The 13,960-nt window shown below is 35.1% G+C and overlaps 1 protein-coding gene across 3 annotated transcripts in view; it reads right to left on the bottom strand.

Moving 5' to 3' along the window:
- LOC131038950 (serine/threonine-protein kinase ATM) overlaps positions 1-13,960 on the bottom strand; it is a 417,584-nt gene that overhangs the window by 61,314 nt on the left and 342,310 nt on the right. For 2 of the 3 annotated variants that reach the window (XR_009104579.2, XM_057971562.2), the window contains exons 63-68: positions 3,950-4,030; positions 3,698-3,787; positions 3,439-3,501; positions 3,038-3,178; positions 2,839-2,895; positions 2,700-2,756 (exon numbers count right to left, since the gene is read on the bottom strand). Coding sequence is in view for 2 of the 3 variants with exons in the window: in XM_057971562.2 (XP_057827545.2) it covers positions 2,700-2,756; positions 2,839-2,895; positions 3,038-3,178; positions 3,439-3,501; positions 3,698-3,787; positions 3,950-4,030 (489 nt within the window). In the remaining variant the exon portion in view is untranslated. The remainder of the gene's footprint in view (positions 1-2,699; positions 2,757-2,838; positions 2,896-3,037; positions 3,179-3,438; positions 3,502-3,697; positions 3,788-3,949; positions 4,031-13,960) is intronic. The other variant, XM_057971563.2, reaches the window with a different exon arrangement.

Below are 13,960 nucleotides of genomic sequence, written 5' to 3'. Positions count from 1 at the left end.
TCTGAATGGTGTTTGATCCTGCAAATACTGCCGTACAGGACTATTCTCATATGATTTTGATTGAGCTCTTTTGTGTGATCTTGTCCCAATTGGGACTAGGTTTGCACCTGTTGGCTTAAATTTGTGGCTTCTAAATGAGGAAGAGGGTTTGCATTCATCTCGTTCTGCTTGTATCTCTTTTAACGCTGTCTCAGGAGTTGTCTAGCTTGTTTCTGAAACATCTACTTGCTGATCCACACTCCACCCGGTACCTTGAGCTTCTTCAGATGTTCTTTGTCTTTGTTCTACATCTTGTGAAGTACTTCTGTTATCTGCTTCCCACTGAATTCCACCATGTGAACCTTTTCCAAGGATTAAATTTGCATTTGTCAGCTCAGATTTCAATGTATTATCAGACTTAATATCACAAGAGAACCAGAACAGTTCATGTTGACCTTGTTCATCTGCATAATCTTTCCATCTAGAGGTTTTTTTTTTAAAAAAAAAAAAATTGTCAGAATCAGAAGGAAAACTGGTTTCACTCTCTATTTGTTGCAATGGAACTGTCTCTTCTTCTTGCATAGGACTGCCCCTTGAACAACCATTACAGCCTCTTTAAAACTTCAACCACCCTTAAGAACATTTGGAAACTTTGTACTGTTGATAGTTCTGACTGAAAGAAAAAGTTTGCTTTGTGGCTGGTAAGGGCTCTCACAGTGTCTAACCTCCTTGGATCTGCTCTTTGTTTACACCATTTTCAATAGTTGACAGTCATGATTTGCATTACAAAAGCTCTTCACACTTGCCATATATCCCCTTGAAATATGTTCTGAAGTTCCTTTATCTCTTGGGAAAATTCACACAATGCCAAACGTGTTCCTTGACAATCTGTTCATCACTGTCCCTCCATCTATGACTCTGCATATTTGTCTTCAACTGACAACCCTTGCTGTAATCCATTCACAAACCAAACCTGTAGTCCCTAAACTAAATATCATTATGATGTTTTTCTTGGCATGCTTGACTGATCTTTCATTTACTACCATCTTCTTTTGCAAAAGACTGTCACTTGTTGAGTTGTCTCGTCATATGGCCCTGATTTTGCCCAAGTGATTGTCCTTGAATGCTGTCTTGTCTTTGGTGTATCTTCTCAAGCTCTTTTTCAACTGCTGATGTAAAATCAGACTGTAAGAAGTCTGAATTTTCATCTTTAACTTCATACTTATCAATCCATTCTTGAGTGGTCCTCAATGCAAGGTTCATGTGATGGCAAAGGACTACTGGTCACTTTCAGAAAATTAGAATCATGTGCATGCTTCTTCAAAGTGTCTTCGTTGTACTTAATTGCATCTTTTTCCAGAGTAGGTTGTATCTCCATAAGTGCTGGTCTATGAGGTGTCTAGCTGTAAGACACTTTTTCTTAGCTGCCTTAGCTGTCATTTTATTTGATACATATTTGCATCTCCTTAATCAGGATAAAGACTGTTAATCCCAAATGGAATAATGACTAGAATTTGAATGTCTTCTCCCCTTTATCACCAGCCCTGACATGATTTGATTGCATTAAACCTTGATTTTCCTCACATGAGCTGGGCTCGACCCTTGCGGGAGCCGCATTCGTCTCCACTCATCTTATTGAATTTTATGACCAGCAAACTGTCCTTTTTTCTTTTCCTGCACATGAAACAAACCTGTTAAAAATGCATATTTATGGTGGCTTTCCTTTGATCGGATTTTGCCTTTTTGGAGATTCCTTTGTACTTGCGAGCTATATGCATTCCATGTACGTAGGGATCATATATACATATGCGTGCATTAGTACATATGTCAGAAATGCAGCCAGCTATTGCTTAGAACAAAAGTTCTAACACATTGTTTGTTTCAACCTTTTTTGCAGATCAGAAGGAAGACATCAACGGACCGGGGGGAAGCAGCAAGACAAAGGCTACGACGAGCATCTCCAACTGTTCCAGTCATTCAGGCAATGACTGGTTCCACTTCTGACATGCCTTATTTTTCTTTGTACTTGCATACATATGTGTATATTTCTCTTCTGCATTGAATATACGTAGCTAGTCCCACGGCTCCTGTGTGGGACGCATTTTGAAAATGAATAAAAAATACTTTTCTTTTGCAAATGAGATGTTTATTCTTTGCTGTTACAGAATAAAGTACTTAGAAACATCATTTTTAAAACACAAAATAGAGAAAGAGTATACACTAGCTTTCTTTTGTTCATGCTTAGCATCTCTCAACCTATTTTTCAGCCAGGAGCGAAAAATAGGTAACAGGGGTGCAAGCGCCAACTGTCGCACCGCAACGACCACCCCTCGGTTGCCAACTAACCAAAACAATTACACATAATTAACTAGTCTTATGTTTGTGTACAATAATGCTGCTAACAGGGTTAATGTTTTGTTTGGTTTTAAGTCTTTGTATTTTACTATCTAAGCCTAAGGACTTAACCCTTACAAACTCTATCTTGTATTTTACTATCTTATCTAATCAAACAATTTTTACTTATCACAGAGAAAAGCAGATAAAGCTATGTTAAACTTTAAATCCTATAGAAAAAGAAGTGAAGTGTTGGACAACGAAATGCAGAACATGAATTCTTCATCAAATCTAGCAACAATGAGAATAATCATTCAATTCTAAATTATTCACAAATATGGGCTACAGTAAACCTAAATGTCCACTTAGATGCAAAACTGACTTACCAGGTCAAGTCGTCGAACACTACGTATATCCCTCGGTAGATCTATCTTTTTATCCTGCTATCAAGAAAAAGTACCATAGGACTGAATGAATGGCGAAGACTGTTTTATTTGCTGGTTATAACGTAAATATCATCTTTACCTCCTTCTTGGTTTCAAGTTCTGCCAGTTTGATGTATATTTCTACCATTTGCCTCATCTGCAGATAGTAGAGGATGGGTATAAAAATCAACTTCAAAATTTGAATAATGATGTATATTGTAAGAGATAGCTCTTGACAACCTTAAGGCTGACTAGAGCAAAAATTCAAGTGCTTGTATGCTTCACTGAAAAAGGTTAACCTGTTGAATAAGCTCCTGGTGATGAGATGAAAGGTCATTCAGAAGGTCCTCTGCAGCATGTTTTTTGTCCAAGTCGATCACAAATGCACTCTTACTTCTTTGTTTGTCTTTGATACGGTCTCCATTGGCCAGAGCTAGAAGCTGTTGATCAAAAAGAGGTTAGTTCCTGATGTCAGAACTCAAACAAAAGTTTATGCTTACCTTTAGAAACAATGAATTTCAGAACAAGCAATTCAACTCAAACACTGAAAAGAAAAGAAAATCTATTGTTATGAATCAGCTCTTGGGCTTGATAGAAAATATCAAAGGAAATCTATGCAGTTAATTCTAACTCTTTAATTACTTAAAGTTAAAAACTATAAAGCTGAAGAAGCTGTAGATTTTGTGTACTGTATTGTTACCTGAAATATTGTATGATGTGGATGATCAAGTGCCATTTTTTTAACAATAAACGTCAAAGCAAACTGCACATGTAGTAGCCACATTGATACAAATAGTCAATAACAATTGCATCTATGATAAACACAAAGTTTAGATAAAATACCCTAATATCATGTAGAATCAAATGAATTCTGTAGGTGACAGTTAGTTTGCTTCCTTGGAAATTAATAAAACTATGAATTGTGAATAACTTTAAAAGACCTTCCTTGTGTAAGCTACCTGAAAACTATGGAGTCCTTGACTGTCCTTTGAACTGCCCATTCTTGATGCAATTTGATACACTAATGGAAGAAATTTATATGATTGAACCTGCTTGTGCATACAAGATAAATCCTTAGCATATCAATGGTGCCATATAGCTACAAGAATATATTTTCTAGTCATGCATAAATGATTCTTTAAGCCTATTTATTACATTGAAACCATTCCTAAATGAAATGAGACTAAATATTACAAAGTTGCATGCCACACCTTTTTTATTGTGTTGACCATGGAATGGATTACTTTCTGATTTGATGAAAAATTGAACCATAACGAGACAAGTCGAAATACCTGCAGAAAGATACTCTTAACTTATGATGGTTTAAAGAAAACATTTTCCTTCTAATTTGTTCAAGTGAAGGAAAATGGAAACAACAAATAAGCTTGTAATTTTAAATCAGTAACTGGTAAAATATTCAAAATGAAAGATTTTAACTATAGCAGAACATATAATAGATGTAGTGGAAGCACTGGTACCTAATACTTGTACAGTGGAGTAGAGTATATGTTTTGGATATTTAGGAGGATAAATCTACTGCAAAAGACATCTCTTGTAGAGAGAGGACATCCTTTGATGTCTACTTACATCTCAATTGACAGCTCTTGCTATAAGAAACAAAAGTAAAGAAAAATCTAAAATGACATGAAACAACCTAAGCCAGTTTCTTCCCATTCAAAGAAGAAAGAAAGAGATAAAGGAAAATGAATTATATTAATGTCCATGACTGACCAAAGCAGGTCAAATCAGACTCAAAATTACATCTAGTTACAGTAGGGCAGTATAATGTACAAATAACTATGTAACCTAGCAGATGTGATGGGTTGGGGACAGGTGATCCCAGCCAGCACAAACTTCAAGTGTAAGCAGACACGTTGCCTAAACTAGGTCCCAGGTTAAATTTTGCTCTTTATGACTGGATTAAGACACAGATTCATTCAAAGAAAACATCTAGAAACCCATCTAGCAAGGGGTCAACAATCCAACTCTGTGATCCTTGCAACATGTACATCTTTCAACAGATCATAAGAAACTAACTTACACATGTTTTTCTACACTACATATTTGTGTGATGAAATCTGAATGGACATGTCCTGTTCATAGTTTTAAAACTTGGGAAACCCAAATTTTGGCAGACTCAAGATTTGTTAAAATATTCTGCAAAATTTTTCACGTTAAAAATAAATATAAATAACATGTGAAATACTTTGGAAGGAATAAAAAGTAAATTTTGAGTATGCATAGCTAGTAAAATTCTAAATAATCATTGAAAAAAATGCAAACCATGCAAAAAAGAACATTAGAAATAAAATATGAAAACTAAAATTCTATTAGCTGGCTAGTTTTTGGCAAGTCCTCACCAGAGACTAGTGTTCCATAGGGTTGCATCTCCTATGAAAAACCAGATGTTTTTGGGACAGGGATGTCCCCAAGATGAGAGATAGGGACAAAGAAATCTCCTCATCTTTGGTAGGAATAGATGTCCCCCTTGAATAGCACGATTAGAGGATTGCTTTCCATTCTCAGTACAACCAAGCGACACTTGGGCATCCCTTGATTTTCTTGAGAATAATAGGGATGTAATAACTCCCGCAAGGCGTTAGCTCAAATCCATAATTTTTTTGCAATCAATTAAATCCTAGCTCTTTCTAATCACCAAATTCTTGATATGGACAAGGAGAAAACATATATGCTAGATGTTTCCCTTGATGAGCACATGATTATACAGAGAGGTGGGGGAGGGCGAGGGCGGGCAGTGAATCAGTATAATGCAACTTTACCAATTTAAAACTTTATCAATCACAATAACATCATTAACTCAACATCAATAATCATGCACATGATAAGAACACAATAACACGCGACATTTACATGGAAACCCTTACTGGAGAAAACCATGATAAAATATTGCTTCTATCAATACTCCTTTTACAAATTTTGTAGGCACCAAACCCTCATTCAATTTGTGGGCACCAACCCACTAGAAGCACCAGCTCCCACTTCTGAATTTGTAAGCACCAACCTACCAATCTCTTAGAATAGAAGGATCCAATCTTAAGTACAATATGATAAATGTATGCAAATTTTTCAAATTTTCTCCACGAGTCTGCTCATTACCTTGTTGAAGTCTTTACAATACTCTTTCAAAAATCATTCATAAATTCATTCCAATGTCTTCATAAAATGAGATTAAAAGAATCTCATAAATCTCCTCATATATATATGCTGTAACCTCTTCTTTATCTTGCCCTTCATTCACACAGATAATCCTTCATATGCTGCTCATAAATCTGCTGTATCATATCCTCAAATTCTGCCCTTAAATCTGCTCTTATAATTTTCCATAAATCTGCTCACATACTCTCATATATCTGCTCATATAATATTCAATAAATTTGCTTATAAACTCTTATAAGTCTTCTTATTAAATCTTCTATACTATTGCACATAAATCCTTTATAAATTCTGCATATATACTTCTTAAAAGTCTGCTCTTCATATATTTGGATCTGCTAGTTTATAGTTGATATCACTCTTTGTTCAATCCACACTTTCTGTCTCTCACGCAATGCTCTCTTTATTTCTTCCCAAGAGAGGCAATTTCATTTAGAGACATCTCCTTTCACCTTTAAAACATAACTCTTCGTTTCACATGTTAATTGCATCTCTTCATTAATAAATTTGATTATGTTTGAATGATATATCTTTATTCTCCACTCACATCTCTTATTCCATTTCAATAAGCTCAATTTATCTTCTCAAGTCATACCCACATCTTATATCTCTGTCTTCATGAAAAGATACAACTCTTAGGAAAGAGACAACCCTTTGAATGGGTATGTTCTTTGATAACAAACTTCTAAATACTAATCACTGCCTTTGAACATTTTGTTCATCTTCAAATGTTTATTGTGATATATATAGATATATATAAACACACACTTCACATTTCTTACGCCAATATATATCTTCATATTAGTATGAAGAGATGTGATCCTTCTCAAAGGAGATGACCACTTGAATAGTCATGACTTCTCCTTAAAATTCTGCTATAAATGCTTCACAAATCTGTGTAAAACTCTTCTTTATAAATCTGCCATAAATGCTTTACAAATCTGCACATCTTTCTTCTAGATCTGTAATATTCTTTCATCTAGATCTGAGATATTCTTTAAACTTCCTTCATAATTTTGCTCTTATTCCTCTTCAAGGGTCTGTTTTTCATATTTGAATGATATTCTTTTCTTGCTACTCACTCATCTTCACATTTCACTATCACTTTTAGTTTTTATATCTACATATCCTTATGCCTCTTCATGAAAAGAGACATCTCTTTGAATAGAGGTGACCTTTTGAGAAGACATCACCTTTTGTTAACACTTCTTTATGTTGATTGCCTTTTAAAATGCTCTTATTTACCTTCAAATCAATCTTATTTTATATCTTCTTAACTTTGAATAATCTTCACTGCAAAAACACTTATTTTATTTCTCATTATTCTTCTATTTATACCTGTTGGAAGTATTGTCATTGATGTCAAAGGTCCGATGATCAAGTTGTCGTTACTATCAGAGTCATGTCAAGAAGATATATGAATACGATTGTTGGTTTAATCATTATTAACGTCAAAATAAAATAAAGTATATCTCATTAAGGCCAAAGGCCACTATATCGATATGGCCAACTTCATTAACAGTGATTGAAGTTATGCATTTGGAGCAAGAGAGAATTGTATAGTTCAGAGAGATTGCTATTAATGTTTGAAGTCTAAATTCAAAGACATATATCAATGTTATATGATATTAACATGTTCTTAAGAGGTTTTTGTTGATTGAGACAACATCATATAAAGTCTGATTCATAATACAAGCCGATTCTTATTATGGTTAATATTGAATAATATGAGCCAGTGAATTGTTATGAAGACAAGGCAATTCATAGACAATGATAAATGCAGCGAGTAATTATTGAGAAGCAAGCCGGTACAAAAATAGTTGAAACTACTATAATTAAAGTCAGTAAATGAATACAGTGATACATGTATGGGCAACAATTACACAGCAGTTCATTTCTTCTAAGGTGCCGATTTGTTTAGAATTAGGTGGCAGCGATAAATACATGCAGTCAATAATATAAATTAAAATACAAACATAGGACAAAGCAGCGGGTCTGAGTTCGCAGTGATACATGACAAAGTGATTCCAGAGACAAAGCGCATAATTGCTTGCTAAGGATGTAAATATTGGTGTTTAATAAGATACGGTTGGTAAGCAGTAATTCATATTGATAAAGCATCATTTTATTACTAATGTCTAATGGCAGCGATAGTCAAGTTTCTAAAGTCAGCGATTTGATGAAGACTGGTAATTAAAAGGAGCAGTGAACATAGACATCCAGCATTGATAAAACAAATAAAAATAACAGCGATTAGAAAGTATACGTACTCACAAGTTGATAAGAAAACAAAGTGACTATGGAAAGATAAATAAGTATTAAAGTATGATTATGAATATTAGTTGCTTAAACGGAAGTTTCGATCAAAGAGAAATAATTAAGAGTTATGTTTAAGAATAGTCAACAAATATTCTGAACAGGTGCAATTTGGATTTAGAAAACATTAAATAGAATTTAATGTGGGTTAAGGAAAATGTGCAATTGAAACTAATGACCAAGGGTTGCATACCATTAATGAAAACATTCGAAGCATGATGTTTCTTGATAAAAAGTCACATCTTTTAAGAAGAAGATATATATATATATATCAGAATTGTAGTATGAGAGATGTGTGTAGTGTGAAAAAATAAAGATATACTTGACACCTACAGATCTGCAAATCAGAAGAAAGTTCAATGCAGAAATATATGCAGAATATACGACAAGATACATGGATATGTGCAGATTAAGAAATTGAGGAGAGCAGAATTTAAGGAGAATATATGCAGACTCATGAGGAAAATATAGACGGATATATGAAGAGAATGTATGCAGATTTAATAGCAATGAAGATCTGTGAAAGATCACAGCTGATTTATGCAGCATATTGAAGAAATGATAGAGAGTTTGTGATCAGTTTTCTGTGGAAGATTTTAGGGAGACATTGCTGTAGATTTGAGGAAGACTTCATGTCAGATTTATAAGAGACTTTATAGCAGATTTGTGAACAGGCTTTTGTGCTCATTTCATAGCAGATAAAAAGAAAAAGTTGAGAAGATTGGGATCATCCATCATCCTTGAAAAGGTGGAATATTGAATGTGGGGTTGGTGCCTCTAGTAGGCAAGTGCTCACAAATCAGAAGTGGGAGTTGGTGCTTCTAGTGGGTTGGTACCTACAAATTTGAAAGTGGGAGTTGGTGCTCACAAACTAAGTTAGGGGTTGGTGCCTACAAACATCGTAAAAGAACAGATATAAAAGCAATAATCTTCCGTGGTTTTCTCCCATTTGGGTTTCCACGTAAAACATTGTGTTATGATGTCTTTACTTTGTGCATGATTGTTGAAGGATAGTGAATAATGTGCTCTTATGATTAATAAAGTTTAAATTGGTAAAATTCATTGTTATATTGATTCACACACCCCCCCCCCTCCCCCCCCGCCCTCTCGGTATAATCGTGTGCTCTTCAATACCATTGCATGGTCTTATGAAGAGAGGCATCCATTCTTCTAGAAAAGCATTTTCAAGGGAAACGTCCTTTGTTAACTAATCACAATAAGCTCTCCAACAATCTTCAATACACCTTTGACATCAATGACAACCTTCTAACAATCTCGTCCATACATTAATGATAATATGCTTAGACAACAAAACCCTTCTTGACATGACTTTGACATCAATGCCAACTTCGTCTTTGTACCTTTGACAACATTTCCAACAGTCCCCTTTGCATGGGATTAGAGGATTGCTTTCCATTCTTAGGACAACCAAGGGACACTTGGGCATCCCTTGATTTTCTTGAGAATAATAGCAATATAATAACCCCTGCAATGCGTTAGCTCAAATCCACAATTTCATTTTGCAATCACTTGAATCCTAGCTCTTTCTAATCACCAAATTCTTGATATGGTCAAGGTGAAAACATACAGAGACTAGAATGATGACAATGGAATTAACTGAAAGATATTAGAGGATGGCCATCCAATTTACAATATAAGTAAATCATAGAATTGAATGAGACAAATCATCTAATAGTGAATGCGAATTTCAATCAAGCCAAACTGACCAAATGCTAGTCGAATTGCATCAATGCCACAATGTTTGACTAATTCACCCAATTCCAATACACACCCAACAAGGAGAAAAAAGTACTAAAAATTAAATTAGGATTTAGCCTATAAACCAACTAAGGATCTACTACAATGATTAACTTGGATCCAGCAGTAAACAGTCTAGGATCTTTGAAAATTTAAATACTAGTGCCATTGAATTATTACAATAATGCAATGAAAGCAATTATTTCACTTAAATAATCAAAACACTTATTTTGTCAAACATTTTTCCATCATCTTGAATAAGGGCATTTTATGAAATAGTTAATAACAAATGTAGAAAATAAATTAACCAGATTAAGTGAGCTCCCTGAAAATTTGTTAATATATATTGCTGGTCTACAGGTTTAAAAAGCATATAATCTTTAGTTAATCAGTTTATATGGATATATATAAATATCAAGAAACAAGACTCGGACTCGGCACGGCTGACCCAACTCAGGACTCGGCAAAAACTCGGCAAGACTCAGCAAAAAAACTAGTTTCTAGTGAGTCTTGCCTAGAGCGAGTTCCTGAAGAGTCCCGAACCCTTGAGACTCGGCTAGGGTCACTCAGCTCGGAACTCGCCAAGACTTGGAGAGTCCTAGCGCATCCCGAAACTATGATAAATATATATACATATCTATATATGTGTGTATGTGTATATGTATACAACACCTCCCAACATAAGTATGGCGTGGACAATATGTGAGTTGAATGGCTTGTAGAGTTAATGGAAGACCAACAATTCACTTGCATGCAAACTTAGTTTGCAAGCTTGAACTTTCTTCCTCATTGTTCAAATTCCTAAGAGATGATAATGGAATTATTACAAAAAAGATGACCAAAGATGGTTGACCAAGGATTACAATTGATCCCACTACATGATACGACCTTCTTTGACGATACACAATATATTTAAAGGACCCAACGGTTTCCAAGAGGAACACAATTGTCAACCAACCGACGTTTATAACTACTCGAATTGACAAAAACTTAATACGAACAATTAATACGTTGTCGGGTAAGCAATATCATCAAATGTAAAAATAGACATTTTATGCTAAATACACTCATTACATGCCCAGATCATACACAAATTGATTGCAATATTCATTTAAATTGGTAGATAGAGACTAACAATTTGTATGCTTCTATTGAATGGTACAACCTCTAAAATGTCTTTTTAAAGGCTATGATCAGGTTTCCTTCTTGGTTGGTGGCTAGATATACATATAGTTATTAGCTTCATGATTGCATGGTATGGCCTCACAAAATGTAATAACTCTCACAAGGCGTTAGATCAATTCCATATAAATGTATATAATCGACTTGAATTCTACTCTTTTTGATCACCTCGATCTTAGAGTGTGCAAGTTGAGAACATATAGAGATAGAATGAGTGTTAATTCTTGTAGCGTCAATCGTAAAATTTCATAATTCCGATGTATGATAAATTGATTACATGTTAACATATATAATAATAGATAAACTATTAGTATATACGTTAACAATAAATGATAAATAAAATCAAAATCGAATTATGGTATTTGCCACCGATCACACCGTTTTCATGTTAACGAAGGTTGTGATTAAGCGATTCATGGTAAATCGCATTCCTTACGATCAATCAAGCAAGCGATGATCTTAGTGTTTGTTAAAGTGTTGTGTTATCATGAGTGGTACGTAGGGAAGAGATGTGTCTTCCCACGTGGGAAGATATATCTCTTCACTACGTACCCTCTCATTCACATATATATAACATTCATACGATGAGGAGGAAAACAATACAGCAATCGATAAGTGTTGTGCATCCTTCCATTCACACTAAAACAGTTTAAATTTAATTTCAGATTATATCTTCATCTCTTCTATCCTCTTGATCACAAAATTTGAATAAACTTAACATGGTATCAAAGCTAAGTTAAGGAAGATCAAATTAAATTCTGTAACGATCATATAGACTTTCACCCGACTCTTAGTAGATCACATTCCTATAATCCTAATGGCAATCGGAGTTAGGTTTGAAGATCGACTAGATGGAGCATCCAATTTTGTATCTTGGAAATTCAGGATCATGCTTGTTTTGAAAGAAAATAAAATTGACTCCCATGTCAAAAGTGAAATTCCTGAACCCTCTGATGATACGGAGAAAATTCAGTGGAGCAAGGACAGTGAGAAGGCTCTTAAGATAATTGTGGATTCAGTGAGAGATCACATTGTGCCAGTTATTTCTAAATATGAGACGACTTTTCAGATGTTCAAAGCCCTAGCTGACATTTATGAAATCGACAACACTAGCAGGGCTCTCACCTTGAAGAATCAACTACACCATATAAAGATGAATAAAGGAGAGACAATTACATCCTATTTCTTGAGGATCATTGAGCTTAGGGATCAACTATCCACTATTGGACATCTAGTAGACAACAAAGAACTTGCTATGATGGCCCTAAATGGACTTCCTACCTCATGGGAATCGTTCATTCAAGGAATCAGTGCTTGTTCTAAATTTCCTAAGTTTGATAGATTGAAAACCGATTGCATTCAAGAGGAATCTCGACTTGTCACAGGAGGAGTAAAACAAAACAATGGTAATGAGGACATTCAAGTTCTAAACTCTAATTCCCACAAGAAAGGAAAGAAGAAGAACTTTAAGAGAAAGAGAGACAACAACTCAAATGGAAAGGGGTCTTCAAAGAAGACGAGAGACATTTTTGAAGTACAATGTTTTAGATGTGACCAATATGGGCACTATGCAATGAAGTGTCCAGACAGGATCGAGTAGCAGGCTTCAATGGTAGAAGTTAAGAAAGGGAGTGATTCCGAGAAACTAGTCTTCTACTCAGCCCTCTCTAGTCAAGTCACCTCCAGTTCCAACACATGGGTGATTGACAGCGGAGCATCTCGACACATCACTGGATTTTGTGAGCACCTAGATACACTTGTGGAAAATTCAAATGAAGAAGTGATGATTGGTGATGACTCAAATTATCCAGTTATGGGAATAGGAACCTGCAATATCAACCTAAAGTCAGGTATATCCCTACAGCTGACTGGAGTTCTATTTGTACCTGGTATAAAGAGAAACCTTGTCCCAGTTTCTGCACTTGAAGATGAGGGTTACAAATTAACCTTTATGGAAGGAAAGGTACTTGCTTGGCCAAAGAACTCCACCATCAAGAAAGCCCATACCATTGGAGTAAGACAAGGGAGCCTCTATAGACTTTGCACCACTCCACCTCAAGCCTTGATTCATGAGACTCCAGATTTGAATGATCTTTGGCACAAAAGATTAGGGCACCTTGATTTCCATGCCCTACCTAAGATAGAGAAGATGGTGATTGGCTTACCCAAGCTAAGTCACAGTTCTGAAGGAGCTTGCAAGGGGTGTGCCTTGGGAAAGAATACTAGAGGGTCTTTCAATTCTAGCAACAATAAATCTAAAAATGTATTAGAATTAGTTCATTTTGATTTATGTGGACCCATGTCTGTACCCTCCTTAGGGGGATTTTTATATAATGTAATATTTGTAGATGATTATTCTAGGAAGACCTGGATATATTTTCTGAGGTACAAAGAGTCTGAAGAAATCCTTTTTGAATTCGAGGAATTCAAAGCTCTTGCAGAAAACATGACAAGTAAGAAAATCATAACCTTAAGAACAGACAATGGGGGGGAATACACTTCTAATATGTTTAAAGATTATTGTATAAATGCTGGGATTAAGAGGGAGTTAACTGTACCTTATAACCCACAACAAAATGGGGTAGCTGAAAGAAAGAATAGGACTATAGTAGTGTTGTGACCATTTCACACATCGCCCCATTAAAATGGGGACCCCCTCTTTTTGCTCTTGTTTTGCCTTTTCTTCTCTCTGCCTTTAGGGTTTTGATTAAATGAGTGAGTCATCTGGGTTAGGGTTAAGCTTTAGGAGTGGCCTTTTGATATTTTCAAGCCAGAGTCCAGTCTAATTTTGA

The sequence above is a fragment of the Cryptomeria japonica genome, chromosome 3 (assembly GCF_030272615.1).
Source record: "Cryptomeria japonica chromosome 3, Sugi_1.0, whole genome shotgun sequence".
NCBI classification, from domain to species: Eukaryota; Viridiplantae; Streptophyta; class Pinopsida; order Cupressales; family Cupressaceae; genus Cryptomeria; species Cryptomeria japonica.
Note: the sequence above shows the minus strand (reverse complement) of the source record. Positions and strands in the feature narration are given on the sequence as shown.